Source organism: Oncorhynchus masou, chromosome 21, assembly GCF_036934945.1.
Source record: "Oncorhynchus masou masou isolate Uvic2021 chromosome 21, UVic_Omas_1.1, whole genome shotgun sequence".
Classification (NCBI taxonomy): domain Eukaryota; kingdom Metazoa; phylum Chordata; class Actinopteri; order Salmoniformes; family Salmonidae; genus Oncorhynchus; species Oncorhynchus masou.
In genome coordinates, this window is record NC_088232.1 from 30,587,381 (window position 1) to 30,615,352 (window position 27,972).

Sequence of the window (27,972 nt, forward strand, 5' to 3'; positions counted from 1 at the left end):
CCAATAAGCTACATTGGTTTCATATTATCTCTCTCTCTTTGTCTGTCTGTGTATGTGTCTGTATGTGTGTGTCTGTGTGTGTGTGTCTGTGTGAGTGTGGGCGTGCAGGCTCCATACGCATGTCAGAGTGAGTCAGTGTGTGGAGGCAGTAGCAGTTATGTCTCACAGAGCGAGCTGACAGATAGAACAGGACAGCTAGTACTATATTATCCTGTTTTACACTAGGTATACAAGAGGACACTGATACTAGAAGAGTAACCCTAAGACAGTCAGCTAGTACAGTAGGACGCATTATACTAAAGAGGAGTATACTGTTGATTCTACAGAACTGACTAGACAGGGCAAAAGACACCGTTGATTGTAGATGGATATGCAGCTTGTTTCAGTGATGTAAATACCAGATCATTATCATCCAACCCTCTCAGTCTACTGACTAAAGAGGAGAGAAGAGGAGAGCAAGACAGGAGAGGAGAAAGAGTATAAACGGAAAGGGAAAGAGGACTTCCCGCGCTCCTGGTTGAAGGTGTGTGTGTACCATGGCAGGGGCTCAGCCAGGGACACATGCTCTGAAGCTTAAACCCCCGACCGTCCCCGATACTCTGCAGAATGGCAGCCGCTTCATGAAATGGGACGATGTGAGTATCAGTGAGTGAGTGTGTTGTTAACACTCCTTTTAGGAATGATAAGTGCTAGACATTTAAGATGAAAATGTGCACACACTTGATGTTTGTGGTTGTGATTACACATGTAATGTGGTTGCAAATATGTTGTAATGTGTGTGTGTGTGTGTGTGTGTGTGCGTGTGCGTGTGTGTGTGTACATGTACGTGTGTGTGTACGTGTGTGTACGTGCACGTGTTTGCAAGAATGTGTGTTGGTATGTTGAAGATTTTAAGCACAGAGCAAGGATACAGAGAAATGTGCTGGCATGTTGCTATGGTAACTGCCATGGTTAAAATCCCTCCTCGGTTAGCCGAAATGTTCCACCACATAAAAGAGAGAGATAGATAGAGGGAGAGAGAGTGTGTGTGTGCATTGGTGCGTACGTGTGTGTGTCAGTATATATTTCTAAGTAAAGAGGTAATTTGGGACCGAAGTGATTCATGCTTATGCAACGCCTTAGTCAAACCCGACTCAGCTTCTAACATACGCACGCACGCATGCACGCACACACACACACACACACACACACACACACACACACGATACAACATATTCACAACCACATTACATGCATAATCACAACAAACAATGTCAAGTGTGTGTGTGTGTGTGTGTGCTAATCTCTGTCTCCATGTGGTCAGGATCTCTCAACAGTGACTCCCATCACCCTGACTGTGGATCCACATGGATACTTCCTTCACTGGACTGACCAGAACAAGGTACACACACACACACACACACACATACACACACACACACACACACACACACACACACACACACACACACACACACACACACACACACACACACACACACACACACACACACAGGAGCTAAGTGGGGGAGACGCCATGCTGTCTCTCACTTTGGGACTCCCACTGTGTATTCTGCTTCCTGCTGGGGCTTAGTCCCCCTGTGTGTGTGTGTGTGTGTGTGTGTGTGTGTGTGTGTGTGTGTGTGTGTGTGTGTGTGTGTGTGTGTGTGTGTGTGTGTGTGTGTGTGTGTGTGTGTGTGTGTGTGTGTGTGTGTGTGTGTGTGTGTGTGTGTGTGTATGTTTTTGAGTGAGTGAGTGAGTAAGTGATGAATATTTTAACACTCCTTCTCTCATGTCTTTACTCCCTCCCTCATTATCTCTCTATCCTTTTTTCTCTCTGTCTTTCTCCCTTCTATCTCTCCTACAGGAGACAGAGTTGTTAGACATCACCCATATAAAGGATGCCAGAACAGGGAAGAGCACCAAAACACCAAAGGTACTTGATCCCCAGGACCTCTGAATCTTGACCCAAGCATGTCAAACCAGGCTCCTGTTGGTTTTCATCACTGCCTTTGATTCATAGTCTGATTCCCTAGCCAATCAGCAATACTAATCAGTAACACTGATCAATGATGTACCATGTTGAAATGAAAATACATTTTGAGGATTGGAGCTGACACCCCTGGTCTAACCTGTGACCTTGACCTCTAACCTCTAAACTCTGACCCTTTGTCCTCTCTAGGAGGCGAAGCTGCGTGAGCTGCTTGATGTGGGGAACCTAGTTGGCCGTATAGAGAATCGTTTGTTGACCATAGTCACAGGACCGGACATGGTCAACATCACATACCTCAACTTCATGGCCCTGCAAGAGGAGGAGGCCACAGTATGCACACACACACACACACACACACACACACACACACACACACACACACACACACACACACACACACACACACACACACACACACACACACTGTTCCTCTCTTTGTCTCTGTGTTGAATAGGAGTGGGCTGAGGAGCTGTTCTCTCTGGCCTCCAACCTGTTGAGTCACAACATGAACAGAGAAACAAGTCTGGAGAAAGCGTGAGTCTATCAGGAAAATTGATTAAATCTTTACGGCATTTAAAAAGGAAAGGCGGGTGCCAGACAGATCTGTGATAGCAATGGAGATCACTGGGAATGTTGGTGTGACAGAGGTGTGTTTATTCCTGTCTCCCTTTTTCCTAATCTTTCTCTAACAGGTATGTCAGACTGACCCTGCAGCCAAACTCAGAGGGGCGGATCCCAGTGAAGAAGTGAGTGAATCCCATTGGTTCAACAATCATTTTAGGGGTTCGTCCTGAGCAAGGTGTTGTGCAGAATCACTGATCTATATAAATTACCTGGTATCCCAAATAACTACTCATTATGGGGTCAAGATTAGTGAATCTGTGCAGCGCTTTTCTCAGGGCCCATCCCTTCGAACACAAATTGTCACTCCCGTGTCTGCTGATTAACTCCCTGTGAATCCTGTGATTGGTTTATATTGTGCATGTCCTGCCCCTTTTATCCAGCATCGTCCGCATGTTCTCAGCGGACAAAAAGAGGGTGGAGACGGCTTTGGAACACTGCAACCTACCATTTGGACGGGTATAGATTATAACTATGGAATACTATATAATATAACAAACTATACAACATAAAAGCTGGTAGTGGTGGTATTTTAACTGGTAGTTATTTCCTCTCACACACAAGCCAACTATTTAAATGACCACTTCTTGAAACCTGAATCATCTCAGTGGTATTTGTGCTCCTCTGCAGAGTGACTCTATTCCCCTTGAGGACTTCACCCCTGACCTTTACAGATCTTTCCTCTCCCACCTCTGTCCTCGGCCAGAACTCAGCTCAGTTTTCTCTCAGCAGTAAGTACTGATACTACCTCCTGGTACCCAGCTCTAAACCCTGACCCTTTCTGATCCTTCCTCTCCGATCCTCTGCTGTTCAGCCAGAACTCAGCTCAGTCTTCTCTCAGCACTATGTACAGTCACTAATTCCTGACTATTTCTCTCTCTCTTTCTGTAGAGGTGCTAAGGGTGCTTACCTGTCGGTGGATCAGATGACAGAGTTCATTAATGAGAGGCAGAGAGATCCTCGTCTGAATGAGATTCTGTATCCTCCTCTCAGACCCTCTCAGACACAGACCCTGATGGAGAAATATGAACTCAACCACAGCCTGCTCAAACAAGGTGTGTGTGAGTGTGTGTTTTGTGTGCATGCGTTTGTGCCTACGTGTAAGCTTGCGTGCATGCATGTATGCATACTTGTGTGTGTGAGATATGAGTGTCTTTGTGTATATACAGTGCATTCGGAAATTATTCAGACCCCTTTACTTTTTCAACATTTGTTACGTTACAGTCTTACCATTACAGTTTTTTGCCCTCATCAATCTCAACACAATACCCCATAATGACAAAGCAAAAATAGGACTGTAAAAAAAAACAAATAACGGAAATATCACATGTACATAAGTATTCAGACCATTTACAGTACTATGAAGCACCTTTGGCAGCGATTACAACCTTGAGTCTTGGGTATGACGCTACAAGTTTGGCACACCTGCATTTGGGGAGTTTCGCCCATTCTTCTCTGCAGATCACCTCAAACTCAGTCAGGTTGGATGGGGAGCACCGCTGCTCAGCTATTTTCAGGTCTTTTCAGAGATGTTCGATCAGGTTCATGTCCAGGCTCTGGTTGGGCCACTCAAGGACATTCAGAGACTTGTCCTGAATCTACTTCCGCGTTGTCTTGGCTATGTGCTTAGGGTCATTGTCCTGTGGGAAGGTGAACCTTCACCCCAGTCTGAGGTCTTGAGCGCTCTAGAGCAGGTTTTCATCTAGAATCTCCCTGTCCCTCGATCCTGACAAGTCTTCCAGTCCCTGCCGCTGAAAAACATCCCCACAGCATGATGCTGCCACCATCATGCTTCACCGTTGGGATGGTGCCAGGTTTCCTCCAGACGTGACACTTGGCATTCAGGCAAATGAGTTGAATCTTAGTTTCATCAGACAAGAGAATCTTGTTTCTCATGGTCTGAGAGTCCTTTAGGTGCCTTTTGGCAAACACCAAGCAGGCTGTCATGTGTTTTTTACTGAGGAGTGGCTTCCGTAATAAATTAGCAAGTTTCTAAAAGTTTCTACTTTGTGCCTGTATGTTCTGTAGGCCTGATCACGTTGGAGGGGCTCAGCAAGTACCTAGTGTCTGATGAGAACGGAGTGATTCCACCTGAGAAGCTGGACCAGTCCGAAGACATGACCTTCCCTCTGTCTCACTACTTCATCAACTCCTCACATAACACCTACCTCACAGGTACACACACATTAGTGATTTAGGGTCATGAAATATTGTGTGGTTGAGGGGTGGGTGGGTTGAATAAAGAGAACACAATACCTTCAATCCATAATGTACTGTATCATACATTTATAATTCTTGTGCAATTTATATTTATAGGCTACTTTGAGGTTTTTCTCTCATTATTTTAGGTTATCTGGCATTCGTGCGTAAGCCTACGCTTTAGGGCCTAACTGTAGCCTATGCACACCAAATAGCCTTTATACCAATCACAAAATGCTTTTGGGAACGGGCAGAACAAGTTCATGTAGATCCACAGAGGACAAAATGACAGTCTCGAGTGTAATTCAATAAAAGAAAAGCTGTGAAATGGAGTTAAAAATAAAGAGAAGAGAGGGCAAGAAAATTAATGTTTGGGAAAGATTTGAAGTGGTAAGAGGATGAAAGCAGTGCCAGGCTCTGTTATGTGTTATGATTGTGAGGTGCTATACAAATAGAGAGTAACAAGACAGGAACAGAAGTGGAGAAATGTTATTTGCTGGCTGCTACCAGCTCTCACAGTCAGAATTAGATATTCACCCATGTTTCTCAAATGTCAAATGTTGAAGTTCTTCCAAACATCAAGTGTTTAAGGTTAAGTTTAGGCATTAACTCAGAATGTTTAAGGTAAGAGTTCAGGTATGGGATAGGCTTGGAACAAAAATGTCCAAAACAACTTTTTATTGCTGGATTCCAACTTGCAGCCTTTGGAATCAGAGACAGATGCTTACGCCCATCCGCCATTCCCGTCCACATCGCCCTAGCAAAACCAGAATCTACTTGAACGTAACAGTGCTTACTGTTGCCCCTAGTGGCTGGTTTCCAAGTCTTCTCCCGACTTCCTCAGACATGGATGCATGTCAAATATAAATACTGACTTGTATCACAGGTGACCTGGATGATTTATTTCTGCATCCTGAGAGAATGCGAAGTTAGATACTGTCTGTATAGCTATTTTTAATCAGCATCTTAAAAGCTGATATGCATCCTGTAACGATGTATGCTGAGAGTCAGGAAGCAAGTACAGGGAGTGAATATTTAATATATAAACGGTACATAATACACAACAAGAACAGCACATAGACATGAAACAAAAACAATAACGCCTGGGGAAGGAACCAAAGGGAGTGACATAAATAGGGCAGGTAATCAAGGAGGTAATGGAGTCCAGGTGGGTGTCAATAAGTGCTGGTGGGCGTGACGATGGTGACAGGTGTGCATAATCAGCATTCTGGTGACCTAGAGGCCAGAGAGGGAAGGTTCCCGAAGCGTGGGAACCTGTTGAGGCGGCTGGGGCGCAGGAGCCCGGCGACCTAGAGTGCAAAAGAAGGCGCAGACGATACAGCACCCCCTCTCCGACGCGTGGCTCCAGCCGCAGGATGCCGACCTGAGGGACGTTCCGGGGATCAGGAGCGGATCTGTCGCCTCCATAGGGGCACAGGAACTTGACTAGCAGCCTGAAGCGCAGGAGCCTATGCTTCAGGCTAAACGGAACACAATATAATACAAAACAAGAAACACAAACAGCACACAGACATGAAACAGAAACAATAACGCCTGGGGAAGGAACCAAAGGGAGTGACATAAATAGGGCAGGTAATCAAGGAGGTAATGGAATCCAGGTGGGTGTCAATAAGGGCTGGTGCGCGTGACGATAGTGACAGATGTGCGTAATAATCAGCAGTCTGGTGACCTAGAGCCAAAGAGGGAGTATATGTGACACATCCAAGCCAAACTGAAATCTTATCAGAAACATCTTGGGTCGTTTCATAGCTTTCTATTTCCTTAAAACCGGTCAAACTGATGTCATTAGGACATTTTGCATAGAAAATCTTTCCTGGTTTTTGTTGTTGAGTTATTGAATTTTCTCCCAGGTCCCCAAATGTCTTTGCTCTGCAAAGAAGCAGAGATGACAGAGAAAACTTTACCGATGTCAACTAGAATGAAGCATTAATTCTATTGATTTAAGACATTATTCTGGTGAGCAAGGGTTTCTTTAGTCTTCTAGGGAAACATAATGACAGAGGAGAAGGTGCATGTATGTAATCATAGATAAGTTGATGAACAAATATAAATTATAACTGGAAACATATCTTCAGTGCATTCAGAAAGTAGTTTGTTATCTGACAGCCTTATTCTAAAATGGATTAAATTGACGTTTTTTAAAATCATCAATCTACAGTACACACAATACCCCATAATGACAAAGCAAAAACACATTTTTAGATGTTTTTGCAAATTTAAAAAAATACATAATTGAAATATCAGATTTACAAAGGTATTCAGACCCTTTACTCAGTACTTTGTTGAAGCACCTTTGGCAGTGATCATAGCCTCATGTCTTCTTGGGTATGACTCTATGCATGGCACATCTGGGGAGTTTCTCCTATTCTTCTCTGCAGATCCTTTCTAGCTTTGTCAGGTTGGAAGGGGACCATCGCTGCACATATTTTTCAGGTCTCTCCAGAGATGTTTGATCAGATTCAAGTCCGGGCTCTGGCAGGGCCACTCAATGACATTCAGAAGCCACTCCTGCGTTGTCTTGGCTGTGTGTTTAGGGTCGTTGTCCTGTTAGAAGGTGAACCTTCGCCTCAGTCTGAGTTCTCTGGAGCAGGTTTTCATCAAGGATCTCTCTGTACTTTCCTCCGTTCATCTTTCATTCAATCCTGACTAGTCTCCCAGTCCCTGCTGCTGAACAACATCTACACAGCATGATGCTGCCACCACCACTTCACTGTAGGGATGGTATTGGCCAGGTGATGAGCGGTACCTGGTTTCCTCCAGATGTGACGTTGGCATTCAGGCCAAAGAAGTTCAATGTTGGTTTCATCGGACCAGAGAATCTTGTCTACGAGTCCTTTAGGTGCCTTTTGGCAAACTCCAAGTGGGCTGTCATGTGCTTTTACTGAGAAGTGGCTTCCGTCTGGCCACTCTACCTTAAAGTCCTGATTAGTGGAGTGCTGCAGAAATTGTTGTCCTTCTGGAAGGTTCTCCCATCTTGAGAACAAACAGCTGAACCTTGCATCACACACACACACACACACACACACGCACACACACACACACACACACACACACACACACACACACACACACACACACACACACACACACACACACACACACACCTATTATTTGTTGACTCGCACAAATCTAATCTGTGTAGGCCTATATATATTGATAAATATGTGTGTGTATGTGTGTGTGTGTGTAGCGGGGCAGCTGGCAGGTAGTTCGTCAGTGGAGATGTACCGTCAAGTGATGTTGGCAGGCTGTCGGTGTGTGGAGTTAGACTGTTGGAAAGGACGGACCACAGAGGAGGAACCAGTCATCACACACGGCTTCACCATGACCTCGGAGATCTGCTTTAAGGTACACGCATGTCGCACGCCACTCGCTCGCACGCACGCACGCACACACACAAACACACATGCTCTGAAATCTCCTGCATCAAGGCTAACTCCATTCGTCTGTGTCAAGGCTACATTAGTCTCCGCCTTGTCTCTGCTTCTAAAACGGTATAGTCTATATCGGACAGTGGCAGGCCACTGCAGTAACTTGAATACTATCATGTTTGTGGAACCATTCCTGGACAATCCTAGCTTTGTGTCATTGGGCATTATCCTGCTGGAAAAATATTTTCATAGATGGATACAGTGCTGCCATGAAGGGATGCACCTGATTGGCAATGTGTGGCTCAGTTCGTTGGGCATGGTGCTTGCAACACCAGGGTTGTGGGTGTGATACCCACGGGAGACCAGTGTGAAAAATAATTAAAATGTATGTACTCACTACTGTAAGTTGCTCTGGAGAAAAGCGTCTGCTAAATGATGTAAAAATGGCAATGATATCCTGGGGCATTCAAACATTGCTCCACTTTGTGCCTTGAAAACACCACCACAACCTGCCTTCAATGTTGACACGGTGCGTGATAGATGCAGTAGTGTAAAAATATTTTAAAGTACTACTTAAGTAGTTTTTTTGGGGTATCTGTACTTTACTATTTCTATTTTTGACAACTTTTACTTTTACTACATTCCTAAAGAAAATAATGTACTTTTTACTCCATACATTTTCCCTGACACCCAAAAGTACTCGTTACATTTTGAATGCTTAGCAGGTGTTGGGAGTGTGTATTGGAGGCGAAGTCAGGTGCAGGAGAGCAGAGTGTAGTGAACAGGCACACTTTTTATTCCGGTCAAAAATGACAGCACAAAATACATCAAATGTGCTCAAAACACGGAACATAGACAAAAAGTAATGTGCGTAACAATATTCACAATATCAAAATACACGTAACACAAACAATCCTACACAAAGACATGATGGGGAACAGAGGAATAAATACATATGAATTGATTGGGGAATGAAAAATAGGTATGCAGGGAACAAGACAAAACAAATGGATACATGAAAAATGGAGCGGCGATGGCTAGAAAGCCGGTGACGTCGACCGCCGAACGCTGCCTGAACAAGGAGCCGACTTCGGCGGAAGTCGTGACAGCAGGACAGGAAAATTGTCAAATTCACATACTTATCAAGAGAACATCCCATGTCATCCCTACCTCCTCTGATCTGACGGACTCACTAAACATATGCTTCATTTGTAAATGATGTGTTAGTGTTGGAGAATGCCCTGGCTATTTGTAAAGTAAAATAAACAAGAAAATTATGCTGTATGGTTTGCTTAATATAAGGAATATGAAATTATTTATATTTTTACTTTTACTTTTCATACTTAGGTATATTGTAGCAATTACATTTACTTTTGATACTTAAGTATATTTGAAACCAAATACTTTTAGACTTTTACTCAAGTAGTATTTTACTGAGTGACTTTGACTTTTACTTGAGTCATTTTATATTAAGGTATCTTTACTTTTACTCAAGTGTGATAAGTGGGTACTTTTTCCACCACTGGATAGATGCATGTACTCATGTGGTTTTCTTCATACCCTCGTCCTCCCATCAGCGTGAAACAGCAGGAACCAGGATTCACCAGACCAGGCAATGTTTTTCAAATTCTCCAGTGCCAAGTGTTTTCGTTCCTTAGCCCACTGCAATAGCAGTTTCTTGTTTTTTTGCTAAAAGAAGTGGATCTCTATAAGGTCGTTGGCTGCCATACCCCCATGTGTGTCAATGTACGATGAGTTGTGCATTCTTTTCTGGGTCTTTGGGCACGAATGTTGTACTGTCAGTTGACCAACTGTTGCCCATCTGTTACTCTGCACAATTCATGTCAGCCTCCTTTTTCTTCTGTCATCAATTACCCCTTTTTTGACCACTGGCCTGCCATTGGCTGGATGTCCATTGGATGGTGGACTATTCTTGAAACACAGGAAACTGTTGAGCGTGAAAAACCCAGCTGCGTTGCAGTTCTTGACACACTCGAGCGTTGCAGTTCTTGACACACCTAATGTTTTGTACACTCAGTGTATATATGTGTAATAAAATAACCAACTATTATAACTTCTCCTTTTACTCTACAGGAGGTGATTGAGGCCATCGCTGAGTGTGCTTTCAAAACCTCTCCTTTTCCTGTCATCCTGTCCTTCGAAAACCATGTGGACTCGTGAGTGAACACATATATATATATATATATTAATAGGCGAATATATTAGAAAATATTTGGTGAACTGCTCTTTAATCCTGACCCCTGACCTCTAATCCTAACAGCCCAAAGCAACAAGCCAAGATGGCAGAATATTGTAGGTCGATTTTTGGAGATGCACTACTGATTGACCCACTGGAGAAATATCCTGTAAGTTTCTAGGACACACCCCCCCCCCACCACACACACACTCTTGCTTGCATGTAAACTGATATGTGTGTGCGTTGCCTGTGCGTGTGTGTCTGTTTGTTTGTGTATGTGTTAGCTGGAGTCTGGGGTACCCCTGCCAAGTCCTCAGGAGCTGATAGGTAAGATCCTCATTAAGAACAAGAAATCCCACAAGCCCTCGGCTGCCCATGGCAACAAGAGAATGGCAGAGCACCCAACCAACCAGAGCGTAGCAGCAGAACAGGCAACAGATGAACCCTCGTCTCCTAGCAACATTACAGAAGGTGAGGCTGTCTGCAAGTGTGCTCTAATGCATAAACATTATGATAATAATAATAATCATGTTCATCGTCTTCATCACTATCACAGCTGGTGAGGCTCTCTAGAAGCTTTTTATGAGAGATGACAACAACAACAAAAACACTTTTAGAGTATATGAAAATGTAAACATTCTTTCAGGAGAAATAGAGGCTGAAGACGATGACGATGACGATGATGATGATGACGATGACTGTAAGAAGACATCAGATGAGGTGAGTTCAGTAGCTTGTACTCTCCTACCATGGTTACTTGGTTACCCTTTAACACTGCTGATGTATATTAGAGGGGAGTGTCAGGGTTAGGGTAACATGGCTGCCTGTTATGTGATGACTTTGTCTCCAGGGGACAGCAGAGGAGCGGGAGGCTGTAGCCACAGAGGAGATGTCCACTCTGGTCAACTACGTCCAGCCCACCAAGTTTAACTCCTTCGAGGCGTCCAAAAGTATGCTGGCTCACTGCATATACACGGAGTATACCAAACATTAGGAACACATTCACATGGAACACATGTTGGCCCATGTTGATTCCAATGCTTCCCAATGTTGTGTCAAGTTGGCTGGTTGTCCTTCGGGTGGTGGACCATTCTTGATACACACGGGAAACTGTTGAGTGTAAAAAAAACAGCACCGTTGCAGTTCTTGACACAAACCAGTGCGCCTGGCATCTACTATCATACCCTATTCAAATGCACTTAAATGTGTTGTCTTGCCCACTCACCTTCAATTGTCAAAAGGCTTAAAAATCCTTCTTTAACCTGTCTCCTCCACTCCATCTACACTGATTTGAAGTGGATTTAACAAGTGACATCAGTAAGGGATCATAGCTTTCACCTGGATTCAATTGGTCAGTCTATGTCATGGAAAGAGCAGGTGTTCTTAATGTTTTGTATACTCAGTGTAAACACACATATGAGCGCATAAACACACAAATGCATAATAAACCATTATGTTCTTTCCCCAGAGGTTAATCGTAGCTATCAAATGTCATCATTTGTGGAGACTAAAGCTCTGGAGCACCTCACCAAGTCGCCCGTGGAGTTTGTGGAGTATCCTTAAGATTCAGCTACCCTCTAAATAACCCCAACAATAACCCAGAACCCTAACTCTTCTTCAGTATTAGTTTATAGTGTGGTTGATTACTTCCCTCCTAAGGGTTTGCTTTGCTCTCTATTGTAGCTAATTCCATTGAAGATTAGCAGCAGTTAAGTCTCATCAATGCAGTTGACTAATATACAGGCCCTACTCTACACTCTTAGAAAAAGGGTTCCAAAAGGGTTCTGTGGCTGTTCCCATAGGAGGACCCCTTTTGGGTTCCATGTAGAACCCCTATGTGGAAAGGCTTCTACATGGGAACCAAACAGGTCCTATCTGGAACCAAAATGGGTTCTTCAAAGGGTTCTTCTAGGGGACAGTCAAATAACCCTTGTTGGTTCTAAGATCAATCAATCAATCAAATGTATTTATAAAGCCCTTTTTACATCTGCCGATGTCACAAAGTGCTATACAGAACCCCGCCCTAAAACCCCAAACAGCAAACAATTCAGACGTAGAAGCACAGTGGCTAGGAAAAACTCCCTAGAAAGGCAGCAATCTAGGAAGAAACCTAGAGAGGAACCAGGGGTGGCCAGTCCTCTTCTGGCTGTGCCGGGTGGAGTGTTCTTACTATAATGTAATGTCATGTCTTTAACATGTCCTCTCAGATATAACAAGCAGCAGTTGAGTCGTATCTACCCTAAAGGCACTAGGGTGGACTCTTCCAACTACATGCCACAACTCTTCTGGAACGCTGGCTGCCAGCTGGTGGCGCTCAACTTCCAAACTATAGGTGAGGCCTGCCTACTTGACCTGTGACCCCTGACCTCTCTTAACCTCTGACCTCCCCATGACCTCTGTCTCTCTCTCTTTCTTTATCCCTCTCTCTCTCAGATCTGTCTATGCAGTTGAACCTGGGCATGTATGAGTACAATGGGAAGAGTGGCTACAGACTGAAACCAGAGTTCATGAGACGACCAGACAAACACTTTGACCCGTTCGCTGAGAGCACTGTGGACGGCATTGTGGCTAACACAGTCAAGGTCAAGGTAGAAGTTACAGAATACTCTAACCATAACCATAACCCAACCAACACAATGTCTGTCAAGGTTAACCAGTTACTGTAGTTTAGACTAAAGTGTGGATATAAGATTAGCCCATTTAATCTGAGCGTCTCTCTCCTACAGATAATATCAGGCCAGTTTCTGAGCGACAAGAAGGTAGGTGTGTATGTAGAGCTCGACATGTTTGGTCTTCCTGTGGACACCAGGAGAAAAGCCCTGAAGACCAAGACATCCCAAAGCAACGCTATCAACCCTGTCTGGGACGAGGACCCAATCATCTTCAAGAAGGTGAGACAACAGTATGACCAACTGGGTTTGAACCCAGGTGCCCTAAATGCCATAAGACCGGACTGTGTTAGCCCTCTGAGCTAAAGCCTAGGCATTAGCTCAGAGAGCTAACTCAAATCTTCAGGATTCAGGCAAACTGTATAATCATAGGTAGCATATAATATTGAAGTGTAACAGTTTAACTGTGTAAAACTGTATTATTTTAACTGTATAAATGTGTATAATATTAAAGTATATCAATGTATGACTGTGTCTAATTGTGTTTTTGTAGGTAGTTCTCCCGACATTGGCCTCTCTGAGGATTGCTGCATTTGAGGAAGGAGGAAAGTTCATAGGTCACCGTATTATCCCTGTGCCAGCCATACGGCCCGGTAAATCAAATCAAATCAAATCAAATTGTATTTGTCACATACACATGGTTAGCAGATGGTAATGCGAGTGTAGCGAAATGCTTGTGCTTCTAGTTCCGACCATGCAGTAATATCGAACAAGTAATCTAACAATTTCACAACAACTAAATCAAATCAAATCAAATTTATTTATATAGCCCTTCATACATCAGCTGATATCTTAAAGTGCTGTACAGAAACCCAGCCTAAAAATACCAAACAGCAAGCAATGCAGGTGTAGAAGCACGGTGGCAAGGAAAAACTCCCTAGAAAGGCCAAAACCTAGGAAGAAAGCTAGAGAGGAACCAGGTAATGTGGGGTGGCCAGTCCTCTTCTGGCTGTGCCGGGTGGAGATTATAACAGAACATGGCCAAGATGTTCAAATGTTCATAAATGACCAGCATGGTCAAATAATATTAATCACAGGCAGAACAGTTAAAACTGGAGCAGCAGCACGGCCAGGTGGACTGGGGACAGCAAGGAGTCATCGTGTCAGGTAGTCCTGAGGCATGGTCCTAGGGATCAGGTCCTCCGAGAGAGAGAAAGAAAGAGAGAAAGAGAGAATTAGAGAGAGCATACTTAAATTCACACAGGACACCGGATAGGACAGGAGAAGTACTCCAGATATAACAAACTGACCCTAGCCCCCCGACACATAAACTACTGCAGCATAAATACTGGAGGCTGAGACAGGAGGGGTCAGGAGACACTGTGGCTCCATCCGATGACAACCCCGGACAGGGCCAAACAGGAAGGATATAAAGGAACTACCTTATACACACAAGTGTAAAGGAATGCATAAGAATATGTACATAAAAATATATGGATGAGCGATGGCCGAACAGCATAGGCAAGATGCAGTAGATGGTATAGAGTACACTATATACATATGAGATGAGTAATTTAGGGTATGTAAACATTATATAAAGTGGCATTGTTTAAAGTGGCTCGTGACACATTTATTACATCCAATTTTCCATTATTAAAGTGGCTAGAGATGAGTCAGTGTGTTAGTAGCAGCCATCCAATGTTAGTGATGGCTGTCTGATGGCCTTGAGATAGAAGCTGTTTTTTAGTCTCTCAGTCCCCGCTTTGATGCACCTGTACTGACCTCGCCTTCTGGATGATAGCGGGGTGAACAGGCAGTGGCTCGGGTGGTTGTTGTCCTTGATGATCTTTTTGGCCTTCCTGTGACATTGGGTGGTGTAGGTGTCCTGGAGGGCAGGTAGTTTGCCCCCGGTGATGCGTTGTGCAGACCTCACTACCCTCTGGAGAGCCTTATGGTTGTGGGCGGAGCAGTTGCCGTACCAGGCGGTGATACAGCACGACAGGATGCTCTCGATTGTGCATCTGTAGAAGTTTGTGAGTGTTTTTGGTGACAAGCCAAATTTCTTCAGCCTCCTGAGGTTGAAGAGGCGCTGCTGCACCTTCTTCACCACACTGTCTGTGTGGGTGGACTATTTCAGTTTGTTCATGATGTGTACGCCGAGGAACTTAATTAAAACTTTCCAACTTCTCTACTACTGTCCCGTCAATGTGGATAGTGGGGTGCTCCCTCTGCTGTGTCCTGAAGTCCACGATCATATCCTTTGTTTTGTTGATATTGAGTGTGAGGTTATTTTCCTGACACCACACTCCGAGGGCCCTCACCTCCTCCCTGTGGGCCGTCTCGTCGGTTTTGGTGTTGGAGTCTGCTAAACTTTGAACATTGAGATATTAAATAAATGATAGAGACGAAGTCTTGAATAGAAATAATCTGTAGCGACCCAGAAGGCTTTGGAATGTGTTTGATGGAGGAGAGAAGAGCAATGTGTTGATATAGGGAAGACAGATATCTGTGGATTAGGTGAAGGAGGGGTTGAGATCAGGAAGGTGAGGCGTGAGGTCAGTTCCCCTTAAGGGAGTAATCAGGGTTAGTATCTGGTTACCTTCTTTCTCTTGGGCATAAACTATGGATGGAGAGAGGGAGTGTCTTAAGTAGGATGTATATAACTGTGATGTCTGAAATGTTTGCTGTCTGATTACAGCTGTACAGAACCTTTGGGAATGATTCAACTTGGTTACAGCTTTACTCTGAAAAATAAGAACCCAACATTGGTAATCAAGCCTACCACTGCAGTGTCGTCTGCAAACTTGATGATTGAGTTGGAGGCGTGCATGGCCACGCAGTCATGGGTGAACAAGGGGTACAGGAGAGGGCCGAGAACGCACCCCTGTGGGGCCCCAGTGTTGAGGATCAGCGGGGTGGAAATGTTGTTTCCTACCCTCACCACCTGGGGGCGGCCCATCAGGAAGTCCAGGACCCAGTTGCACAGGGCGGGGTCGAGACCCAGGGTCTTGTGCTTAATGATGAGTTTGGAGGGTACTATGATGTTAAATGCTGAGTTGTAGTCGATGAACAGCATTCTTACATAGGTATTCCTCTTGTCCAGATGGGTTAGGGCAGTGTGCAGTGTGATTGCGATTGCATCGTCTGTGGACCTATTGGGGCGGTAAGCAAAGTGTGTCTAGGGTGTCAGGTAGGGTGGAGGTGATATAGTCCTTGACTAGTCTCTCAAAGCACTTCATGATGACGGAAGTGAGTGCTACGGGGGCGGTAGTCGTTTAGCTCAGTTACCTTAGCTTTCTTGGGAACAGGAACAACATTATATTTACCTGTAAACAGTAAACACAGTTTTGTGTTTCTTTCTCTCTGTAGTCCTTATTGTCCTCTGTTTTCCTCTCCTGTCCTCAGGTTATTAACTATGTTCTGTCTGTCTCAGGTTATCGCTACATTGGCTTGAGGAATGAGAAGAACCAGTCTCTGATTCTGCCTGCTGTGTTTGTCTACATTGAAGTGAAGGATTATGTCCCAGACACCTTTGCAGGTAGGTTTGGTGTACAACAATGTCTATTAGACCTGGAGGTCTCTGTATAAACTGAGTACCAGCTTAGTCATCAGTGGTAAGGAACACGTGCATGTGTGGCAGGAATATCTGGCCTCAGAGAAGTAGTCTTTTTCTTCAGCTTGCCCACATTGCATCAAGGCTAATCCCTAATGTGTGTGTGTGTGTATGTGTGTGTTTGTGTGTGTAGATGTGATCGAGGCGCTGTCTAACCCCATCCGGTATGTGAATCTCCTGGAGCAGCGGTCCCAGCAGCTGGCTGCTCTCACCCTAGAGGAAGGGGAGGAGGAGACCAGCAAAGAGGTTTGTGGTCAAACTAGGGTTTTGTGGTCAAAAGAGGGTTATCGACAGTAAAAACGGGCTCTCCTTGATACACATGCATTTAGAAATACTGTTACATTGCTGTTGTTGCTGGTGTTGATTGTAATGTTAAATGTTGTTGATGCTTTTGTGTTATAAAGGTTGAGGCTAATGCTGATCAGCCAGGGCCCGCTGAGCCAAAAGCAAACCTACGTACTGCTCCTCTGGAGAACGGTCTCAGCCCCAGCCCTACCGTCACACCCAGAACTCCTACTAACACACCTCAGCCTGCAGCCACAGGTAACCCTGGACTTCTGACTCCTGACCAACCAACTTCTATCTGCCAAAGTCACACCCAAGACTGCTACAATGTCACCGCAGATGTATTGACATTAATTAATTTTCCCATTTAAATGGTGTGCCGCCAATCAATAATAGTGTTTTTGTTGTCTTGTCAGAACCAGCCAAACCAGCGTTGAAGACTGAAGACATGGTGCAGAGCGTTCTGATAGGTCAGAGGGATCAGGGGGCGGGATTGTGTGTGGTCAGTATAAGACAGTGTGGCTGTGGTGTGTAGTCTATGTGCTCGACTGTGTGGTCTCTGCCGGTTCAGATATGGAGGCGGCCACACTAGAGGAGCTCAGGCAACAGAAGCTGATCATGCGGGAGCAGAAAAGACACTACAGGGAGATGAAGGATGTGGTGAAGAGACACCAGAAGAAGACTTTGGAGATGGTGAAGGAACATACCACCAAATACAACCAGGCTAAGAACCAACACACACGCAGACACAACGCTCTACTGAAGACTAAGCAACAGGGTAAGACAAGGTAGGTAGGGTGGAGGGGGGGGGGGGGTGGAGTAAGGTAGAGTGTTGCATTGTGTGTGAATGTGTGCGTTGTCCCTAACCCTGACTCATGTCCCTTTTGTGTGTGTGTGTGTGTGTGTGTGTGTGTGTGTGTGTGTGTGTGTGTGTGTGTGTGTGTGTGTGTGTGTGTGTGTGTGTGTGTGTGTGTGTGTGTGTGTGTGTGTGTGTGTGCGCGCGCATGTGTGTGTTGTAGAAGTTTGACGCCTGGAGGGGAGGCTGAACTGAAGCAGTTTGATGAGGAGGGAGAGGACCAACTGGGGGAGCTGAGAGAACAACAACAGCAACAGCTACTGGAGCTGAGGCAGGAACAATACTACAGCGAGAAATACCTCAAAAGAGAACATATCAAACAGGTAACACACACACACACACATTAATACATTATATAACTGTACATTCTAATACTCACCACTATTGCAGCTGATGGAGAAACTGACTACGGTGACTGAGGAAAGCCAGAACAACCAGATGAAGAAATTAAAAGACATCTGTGACAAGTGAGTTTGACATGACTGTGAGACGTCAGTTTAACAGAGATGTAAAGTGAGTGTATTATAAAGACATAATTGTAAACAATTCTATAAAATATCTCATTTGTTATGCTCCACCGTTGTAGAGAAAAGAAAGACCTGAAAAAGAAAATGGAAAAGAGGAGAACAGAGAAAATCAAAGAAGCAATGACGAAAGAGAAGCACTTGGCTGAAGAGTAAGAGGGAACTCTGTCTGTCTGTCTGTCTGTCTGTCTGTCTGTCTGTCTGTCTGTCTGTCTGTCTGTCTGTCTGTCTGTGTTGTGTGTGAGAGAGACAGAGAGATAGAAATACAGCCTATGTGTATGATTGTATTTCTTCTTCTGTTGTCAGGGAGAAGTTGGAGATCAACAAATCATATGTGAATGAAGTGGTACAGAACATCAAGAGGGTGAGGATGAAAGGGTTTGGGGACAGACATCACTCAAAACTCTTGTTGGTGAATCATCTGCGTGACGTCAAGTACTGTTATTTTCCTGAGAAGTCCACGATCGAGTGGTCTATTCACTGAAGGTAACCTCTCTATTCTCTGCTCTAGCTGGAGGACGCCCAGTCAAAACGTCAAGAGAGACTGGTGGAGCAGCACAAAGGCATCCAGCAGCAGATTCTGGATGAAAAACCAAAGGTGACAGCCCAACTAACCCATGACCTCTAACCTTTAACCCCGTAGCCCTTATTTATTTATGTATTTATTTAACCTTTATTTAACCAGGTAGGCCAGTTGAGAACAAGTTCTCATTTATAACTGCGACCTGGCCAAGATAAAGCAAAGCAGTGTGACAAAAACAACACAGAGTTACACATGGGATAAACAATCAGACAGTCAATAACACAATGGAAAAATCTGTATGCAGTGTGTGCAAATTAAGTAAGGAGGTAAGGCAATAAATAGGCCAATAGTGGCGAAGTAATTACAATTTAGCAATTTACACTGGAGTGATAGATGTGCAGATGAGGATATGCAAGTAAAAATACTGGTGTGCAAAAAAGCAGAAAAACAAAAACAAATATGGTGATGAGGTAGGTAGTTGGCTGGTTGGATGGGCTATTTACAGATGGGCTGTGTACAGCTGCAGTGATTGGTAAACTACTTCCGGCGCCGACAGAAATGGCCGCCTCGCTTCGCGTTCCTAGGAAACTATGCAGGTTTTTGTTTTTGTACGTGTTATTTCTTACATTAGTACCCCAGGTCATCTTAGGTTTCATTACATACAGTCGAGAAGAACTACTGAATATAAGATCAGCGTCAACTCACCATCAGTACGACCAAGAATATGACTTTCGCGAAGCGGATCCTGTGTTCTGCCTTTCAACCAGGACAACGGAATGGATCCCAGCCGGCGACCTAAAAAAACGACTCCGTAAAAGAGGGAAACGAGGCGGTCTTCTGGTCAGACTCCGGAGACGGGCACATCGTGCACCACTCCCTAGCATTCTTCTCGCCAATGTCCAGTCTCTTAACAACAAGGTTGATGAAATCCGAGCAAGGGTAGCATTCCAGAGGGACATCAGAGACTGTAACGTTCTTTGCTTCACGGAAACATGGCTCACTGGAGAGACGCTATCGGAGGCGGTGCAGTCAGCGCGTTTCTCCACGCATCGCGCAGACAGAAACAAACATCTTTCTGGTAAGAAGAGGGGTGGGGGCGTATGCCTTATGGCTAACGAGGCGTGGTGTGATCACAGAAACATACAGGAACTCAAATCCTGATTTAGAATTCCTCACAATCAAATGTCGACTGCATTATCTACCAAGAGAATTCTCTTCGATTATAGTCACAGCCGTATATATTCCCCCCCAAGCAGACACATCGATGGCTCTGAACGAACTTTATTTGACTCTTTGCAAACTGGAATCCATACATCCTGAGGCTGCATTCATTGTAGCTGGGAATCTTAACAAGGCTAATCTGAAAACAAGACTCCCTAAATTGTATCAGCATATCGATTGCGCAACCAGGGCTGGCAAAACCTTGGATCATTGTTATTCTAACTTCCGCGACGCATATAAGGCCCTGCCCCGCCCTCCTTTCGGAAAAGCTGACCACGACTCCATTTTGCTGATCCCTGCCTACAGACAGAAACTAAAACAAGAAGCTCCCACGCTGAGGTCTGTCCAACGCTGGTCCGACCAAGCTGATTCCACACTCCAAGACTGCTTCCGTCACGTGGACTGGGATATGTTTCGTATTGCGTCAGACAACAACATTGACGAATACGCTGATTCGGTGTTCGAACGTGCGTTGAAGATGTCGTTCCCATAGCAATGATTAAAACATTCCCTAACCAGAAACCGGGAATTGATGGCAGCATTCTCGTGAAACTGAAAGCGCGAACCACTGCTTTTAATCAGGGCAAGGTGACTGGTAACATGACCGAATACAAACAGTGCAGCTATTCCCTCCGCAAGGCTATCAAACAAGCTAAGCGTCAGTATAGAGACAAAGTAGAATCTCAATTCAACGGCTCAGACACAAGAGGTATGTGGCAGGGTCTGCACACTGCCCTAACCCATCTGGACAAGAGGAATACCTATGTAAGAATGCTGTTCCTCGACTACAACTCAGCATTTAACACCATAGTACCCTCCAAGCTCGTCATCAAGCTTGAGACCCTGGGTCTCGACCCCGCCCTGTGCAACTGGGTACTGTACTTCCTGACGGGCCGCCCCCAGGTGGTGAGGGTAGGCAACAACATCTCCACCCCGCTGATCCTCAACACTGGGGCCCCACAAGGGTGCGTTCTGAGCCCTCTCCTGTACTCCCTGTTCACCCACGACTGCGTGGCCACGCACGCCTCCAACTCAATCATCAAGTTTGCGGACGACACAAAAGTGGTAGGCTTGATTACCAACAACGACGAGACGGCCTACAGGGAGGAGGTGAGGGCCCTCGGAGTGTGGTGTCAGGAAAATAACCTCACACTCAACGTCAACAAAACTAAGGAGATGATTGTGGACTTCAGGAAACAGCAGAGGGAACACCCCCCTATCCACATCGATGGAACAGTAGTGGAGAGGGTAGTCAGTTTTAAGTTCCTCGGCATACACATCACAGACAAACTGAATTGGTCCACTCACATAGACAGCATCGTGAAGAAGTCGCAGCAGTGCCTCTTCAACCTCAGGAGGCTGAAGAAATTCGGCTTGTCACCAAAAGCACTCACAAACTTCTACAGATGCACAATCGAGAGCATCCTGGCGGGCTGTATCACCGCCTGGTACGGCAACTGCTCAGCCCACAACCGTAAGGCTCTCCAGAGGGTAGTGAGGTCTGCACAATGCATCACCGGGGGCAAACTACCTGCCCTCCAGGACACCTACACCACCCGATGTTACAGGAAGGCCATAAAGATCATCAAGGACAACAACCACCCGAGCCACTACCTGTTCACCCCGCTATCATCCAGAAGGCGAGGTCAGTACAGGTGCATCAAAGCTGGGACCGAGAGACTGAAAAACAGCTTCTATCTCAAGGCCATCAGACTGTTAAACAGCAACCACTAACATTGAGTGGCTGTTGCCAGCACACTGACTCAACTCCAGCCACTTTAATAATGGGAATTGATGGGAAATGATGTAAAATATATCACTAGCCACTTTAAACAATGCTACCTAATATAATGTTTACATACCCTACATTATTCATCTCATATGTATACGTATATACTGTACTCTATATCATCTACTGCATCCTTATGTAATACATGTATCACTAGCCACTTTAACTATGCCACTTTGTTTACATACTCATCTCATATGTATATACTGTACTCGATACCATCTACTGTATCTTGCCTATGCTGCTCTGTACCATCACTCATTCATATATCTTTATGTACATATTCTTTATCCCCTTACACTGTGTATAAGACAGTAGTTTTGGAATTGTTAGTTAGATTACTTGTTGGTTATTACTGCATTGTCAGAACTAGAAGCACAAGCATTTCGCTACACTCGCATTAACATCTGCTAACTATGTGTATGTGTCAAATAAAATTTGATTTGATTTGATTTGCTTTGACAGCTGATGCTTAGAGTTAGTGAGGGAGATAGAAGTCTCCAACTTCAGTGATTTTTGCAATTTGTTCCAGTCATTGGCAGCAGAGAACTGAAAGGAAAGGCGGCCAAAAGAGGTGTTGGCTTTGGGGGTGACCAGTGAGATATACCTGCTGGAACGTGTGCTACGGGTGGGTGTTGCTATGGTGACCAGTGAGCTTAGATAAGGCGGAGCTTTACCTAGCAAAGATTTATAGATGACCTGGAGCCAGTGAGTTTGGCGACGAATATGTAGCGAGGACCAGCCAACGAGAGCATACAGGTCACAGTGGTTGGTAGTATATGGGGCTTTGGTGACAAAACGGATGACACTGTGATAGACTGCATCCAATTTGCTGAGTAGAGTGTTGGAGGCTATTTTGCAAATGACATCACCAAAGTCAAGGATCGGTAGGATGGTCAGTTTTACAAGGGTATGTTCGGCAGCATGAGTGAAGGAGGCTTTGTTGTGAAATAGGAAGCTGAGTCTAGATTTAACTTTGGATTGGAGATGCTTAATGTGAGTCTGGAAGGAGAGTTTACAGTCTAGCCAGATACCTAGGTATTTATAGTTGTCCACATATTCTAAGTTGGAACCGTCCAGAGTAGTGATGCTAGTCGGGTGGGCAGGTGCGGGCAGCGATTGGTTGAAGAGCATGCATTTCATTTTACTAGCATTTAAGAGCAGTTGGAGGCCACGGAAGGAGTGTTGTATGGCGTTGAAGCTCGTGTCCAAACAAGGGCCAGATGTATACAGAATGATGTCGTCTGCATAGAGGTGGATCAAAGAATCACCCGCAGCAATAGCGACATCATTGATATATACAGAGAAAAGAGTCGGCCCAAGAATTGAACCCTATGGCACCCCCATAGGGACTGCCAGAGGTCCGGACAACAGGCCCTCCGATTTGACACACTGAACTCTATCTGAGAAGTAGTTAGTGAACCAGGCGAGGAAGTCATTAGAGAAACCAAGGCTGTTGCGTCTGCCGATAAGAATGCGGTGATTGACAGAGTCGAAAGCCTTGGCCAGGTCAATGAAGACGGCTGCACAGTACTGTCTTTTATCGATGGTGGTTATGATATCGTTTAGGAACTTGAGCATGGATGAGGTGTACCCGTGACCAGCTCAGAAACCAGATTGCATAGCGGAGAAGTTACGGTGTGATTCTAATTGGTCGGTGATCTGTTTGTTCACTTGGCTTTCGAAGACTTTAAAAAGGCAGGGCAGGATGGATATAGGTCTGTAACAGTTTGGGTCTAGAGTGTCTCCCCCTTTGAAGAAGGGGATGACCACGGCCGCTTTCCAAACTTTAGGAATCTCAGATGATATGAGTAATAGGGGTTGCAACAATTGCGGCAGATAATTTTAGGAAGAGAGGGTCCAGATTGTCTAGCCCTGCTGATTTGTAGGGATCCAGATTTTGCAGTTCTTTCAGAACATCAGCTGTCTGGATTTGGGTGAAGGAGAAGCGGGGGGGGCTTGGGCCAGTTGCTGCGGGGGGTGCAGAGCTGTTGGCCGGGGTTGGGGTAGCCAGATGGAAAGCGTGGCCAGCCGTAGAGAAATGCTTATTGAAATTCTCAATTATTGTGGATTTATCAGTGGTGACAACATTTTCTAGTCTCAGTGCAGTGGGCAGCTGGGTAGGAGATGCTCTTATTCTCCATGGACTTTACTGCGTCCCAAAACTTTTTGGAATTAATGCTGCAGGATGCAAATTTCTGTTTGAAAAAGCTAGCCTTTGCTTTCCTAACTGACTGTGTGTATTGGTTCCTGACTTCCCTGAACAGTTGCATATTGCAGGGACTATTCAAAGCTAGTGCAGTCCGCCACAGGGTGTTTTTGTGCTGGTCAAGGGCAGTCAAGTCTGGCGTGAACCAAGGGCTGTATCTGTACTTAGTTCTACATTTTTTGAAAGGGGCATGCTTATTTAAGATGGTGAGGAAAGCACTTTTAAAGAACAACCAGGCATCCTCTACTGACGGGATGAGGTCAATATCCTTCCAGGATACCCGGGCCAGGTTGATTAGAAAGGCCTGCTCATTGAAGTGTTTTAAGGAGTGTTTGACAGTGATGAGGGGTGGTCGTTTGACCGCGGACCGATAACGGATGCAGGTAATGAGGCTGTGATCACTGAGATCCTGGTTGAAAACAGCAGAGGTGTATTTAGAGGGAAAGTTGGTCAGGATGATATCTATGAGGGTGCCCATGTTTACGGATTTGGGGTTGTACCTTGTAGGTTTCTTGATAATTTGTGTGAGATTGAGGGCATCTAGCTTAGATTGTAGGACGGCCGGGGTGCTAAGTATATCCCAATTTAGGTCACCTAGCAGGACGAACTCTGACGATAGATGGGGGGCAATCAATTCACATATGGTGTCCAGGGCACAAAACAATGAGAGCTGCCCTAAACAACAGGCATATTGACATTAGAGAAAGGCATAAGCAATCACAGGTGTTGATTGGGAGAGCTAAGACAACATCGGGTGAGACAACAACAGGTACAAAAGCTAGGACAACAACGATGGGTTTATAGCGATGAATGGGCAGAGAGGGTCAGTTAGCTACACACAGGGCCTGAGTTTGAGGCTGGGGCAGACAGATAAACAAAATGAAGTACCGTGTTAATGGACAGTCCAGCAGGCATTGGTTGTGTAGCCGAGTGATCATAGGGTCCAATGAGCAGCACGAGATGAAACAGGGAACCGTTCGGTAGTTGATTACCACGTTGAGCGAGTGGGAGACAAAGTGTTCAGGGAGCTAGCAGGCCGGGGCTAGCAGATGGATCATCACCAAACATCCACAACGCAGAGGCCGGTTGAGAGCACATCGGCCAAGTTACATCAGCAGACCAGTAGTGATGGTTCGGCGGGGCTCCGTGTCGACAAAGAGTCCAGACCAATTGGCAAGGGAAGTGCTGTAGTTGGTGTACTTTGTTTACTAGCCGGGTGATGGGCTTAGCTCAGGGCTAAATGGTGCATGCTTCTGGACAAGGGCGTTAGCCACAATAGCTCCTCGGTAGCCACTAGCTAGCTGCGAAGATCCATTGTAATGGTCCAGAGCTTGCGGCAGGAATCCGGTGATGTAGTGGAAAAAAAACAGTAACGATATGCTCAGGGCTGGTTTCGTGCTGTGCAGACTGGCAGGTACTATCCGGGCTATCCAGACTAAAGCTGCAGGAGTCCGAGCCAAAGGTAAAGACCGCTAGCAGAGGCTAACAATGACTAAATAGCTAGTAATTAGCTGACTAACTAATGATGGAGGTTCCAGTTATTAACGTCTATAAAAAAAATAGCTGAACCGTACCACATTGGGTGAGGCGGGTTGCAGGAATGTATATTTATTTCAAAAATTGAAAAAAGAGATTGAAATGTATACAAAAACCCCCGCAAAGACAATATTTACATGGGACGAAAATAAACACGTCTTACTGCTGCGCCACCTTGGATTACCATAAACCTCAAACATAAACCTAACTCTAACCCCTGACTTCTGACCCCAGCTGCAGGGTGCGGTGGAGGCGGAGTACCAGGAGAAGTTCCGCCTGTTGCCGGGGGAGATCCAGGACTTCTTGCAGAACAGAAAAGGAGGGGTAAAAGGTCATGTCGTTTCCCGCCCCTCCACCCCTCATGACACGCTCTCTGAGGAGGAACTAGATGAGGACCGAAGGGAGTGAGGGAGAATGGGAAAAAGTCCATCCTTTTCATACTCCTACTCTGTAACCAGGAAAACAATGAGTGGTTGCATGGTCGAGGAGAGTGTCAATTCGTTAGTAGGCGAATGGAGAAGTATGCTCACCTCCTCAATTACCTACTTTGGCAGAGGATGCACAAGAGTATCCTCCTGACGGCTAGCGCAGAAGTGTTTAAAAATGTGCCACACCCCCTTTGAATCAGCTGTTGTTTTGTCAAAGGAGAAAAGCATGAACATATTTTATCTATAAAATGTGTTGCACAACAAGCTACATTTGTTTTTATCACATTTATTTTGGGATTCCACCCCTGTAAATATAATTTGCCTGATAATGCTAAAGTGGGGAAGGAGAGTCTCATTTCATACAAGTGGATTTGTTTCCACATTTCCTCTCCTCGCCTCTGCTCCTCGATTACCTTTGATCTTTTTCAAAAGCAGGCAAGCAGTGGATGGAGGAGAGGACATGAGGAGTCGAGCAAAACCAATTGAGGTTCTGCCAGAGAGAGAGAGAGCTTTTCTTCTTAATGAATGCTGGTTTAGTGATGCACTCTACAGGTAGTCCGGGACAATGTGTATTGTCATGTTATCTGCGGCATATTAACCATAACTTTTTGATAGTTGAGATTTGATATACAATATACTAACACTGCTACATTGTGCTCTCCTGCCATAGAGGACTCATAAGTAGGCCTAGTGGCCGAGCAGAGTGTGTTGCATGAGGCCAAGCAAAGCACGTTATTATTCTACTGACCACATCTTGACCTCAGACACGGTCCTGTTGTTCTGACCGCATGTGATTCTTATCTGGTCATGGGGTTGTGGTAGTCAGTGGACAAGGGAGAGGCTTTTTGCTGAATTTCTATTTGCACTGAAATGTAGACCATTTGCTTCTCTTTGCAAAACTCCTGGCTGTCTGTGCTTTTCTCTTGAAAGACGTTGCTGCTGAAAAGGTTTGTTTAATTGTTTTCTACTTGATATTAATGCTTTTAGAGAGTTTTATATACAGAAATTTTGCTAATGACATTAAAAATAATGAGCTGTTGATTGTTGTGGTTCCTTACAGTTTCAGGGATGCATGACTTTATGCAGTATTTTTATTGAATGTTTCAAATGTACTATTATATGGTTATTAACAAGGATGTACTGGTTCAATCATAATTAATGACTTAGTTTAATTTTAGTTTATGTTAAATTATATTTAATACAATTATATCCCAAACCATTTCCACCCCTAACTCATGTCTTACTCCTGATGTAGTGTAAAATAACCAAATAAAATGTCAGATCCAACAAATATTGAAGAAGCGGTTTCACAGGGGACCAACAATGTGTTGCAACAGACTAAGTACATTTTTGTTTGGTTATTTATTTGTATTTGTTTTACTTTTATGACATTATCTTGAATACTGTTAATGTTTGGGGAGTGTGTGCCTGGGTTAAGGTGAGGGCATTTGTCCTGTGTATGTGCTTTGCCCAGAATTTGTGAAACCCCTTATTTTAAATATTGCACTTTAAGCATCATAAAATATGTTTGACTATTTTTCTGGGGTTGGATGTATGTTTTGATAAAACAACTATAGGCCAAGTATACCATAGTAATTACAAAAAATGAAGTTTTATTAAGTTTGGATCAATAAAATTACATGAATCCCTATGAAAACCTACATTTCTCAACATGTTATGGAATTACAAACGGGGTTTAAGTCTCTTTTTGAATACATGTTTCGGGTAATTATATTAATATTTCTGATGTATATAATTGTATTGGGTGTATTTGTATATAGTTGCATTTGTTTGATTGTGGTACTATATTCAATAATGATAAGATAAGTAAAATATGTTGGGTGTTACTAGTAAGTATGTTACTAGTAAGAATTATTTGTTGATATGTTTAACTTTAAAAGTTCTCACTTGTATAGAGCCTTAGCTCTCAGTAATGATTTGCCCCTTGTTTTTGTGATTATACTTGAACCACATTTATGACTAAAATATTTATTCTGA

At 44.5% G+C, this 27,972-nt stretch overlaps 1 protein-coding gene across 1 annotated transcript; it reads left to right on the forward strand.

Annotated features, from left to right (window-relative positions):
• Positions 1-264: 264 nt before the first annotated feature.
• LOC135508109 (1-phosphatidylinositol 4,5-bisphosphate phosphodiesterase beta-1-like) lies at positions 265-27,968 on the forward strand. Its single transcript, XM_064928058.1, has 32 exons — positions 265-635; positions 1,304-1,381; positions 1,847-1,915; positions 2,162-2,302; positions 2,427-2,506; positions 2,665-2,718; positions 2,977-3,052; positions 3,224-3,324; positions 3,485-3,648; positions 4,622-4,768; positions 8,004-8,161; positions 10,279-10,361; positions 10,466-10,550; positions 10,666-10,852; positions 11,028-11,101; positions 11,232-11,331; positions 11,850-11,934; positions 12,589-12,713; positions 12,815-12,969; positions 13,108-13,272; positions 13,544-13,643; positions 16,424-16,528; positions 16,737-16,849; positions 17,008-17,146; positions 17,305-17,358; positions 17,460-17,676; positions 17,908-18,067; positions 18,135-18,211; positions 18,331-18,420; positions 18,575-18,632; positions 18,780-18,866; positions 25,781-27,968. The coding sequence occupies exons 1-32, from the start codon at positions 537-539 to the stop codon at positions 25,952-25,954; spliced, it is 3,600 nt and encodes a 1,199-aa protein (XP_064784130.1). The 5' UTR covers positions 265-536; the 3' UTR covers positions 25,955-27,968.
• Positions 27,969-27,972: the final 4 nt, after the last annotated feature.

What these genes read in the sequence shown, in the direction of transcription:
- LOC135508109 (XM_064928058.1), top strand. Translation starts at nt 537, where the DNA reads ATGGCAGGGGCTCAGCCAGGGACACATGCTCTGAAGCTTAAACCCCCG. An exon ending in TTCGAAAACCATGTGGACTC is followed by an intron (nt 10,362 to 10,465) that starts GTGAGTGAACAC and finishes TAATCCTAACAG; the next exon opens with CCCAAAGCAACAAGCCAAGA. An exon ending in TCCTAGCAACATTACAGAAG is followed by an intron (nt 10,853 to 11,027) that starts GTGAGGCTGTCT and finishes ACATTCTTTCAG; the next exon opens with GAGAAATAGAGGCTGAAGAC.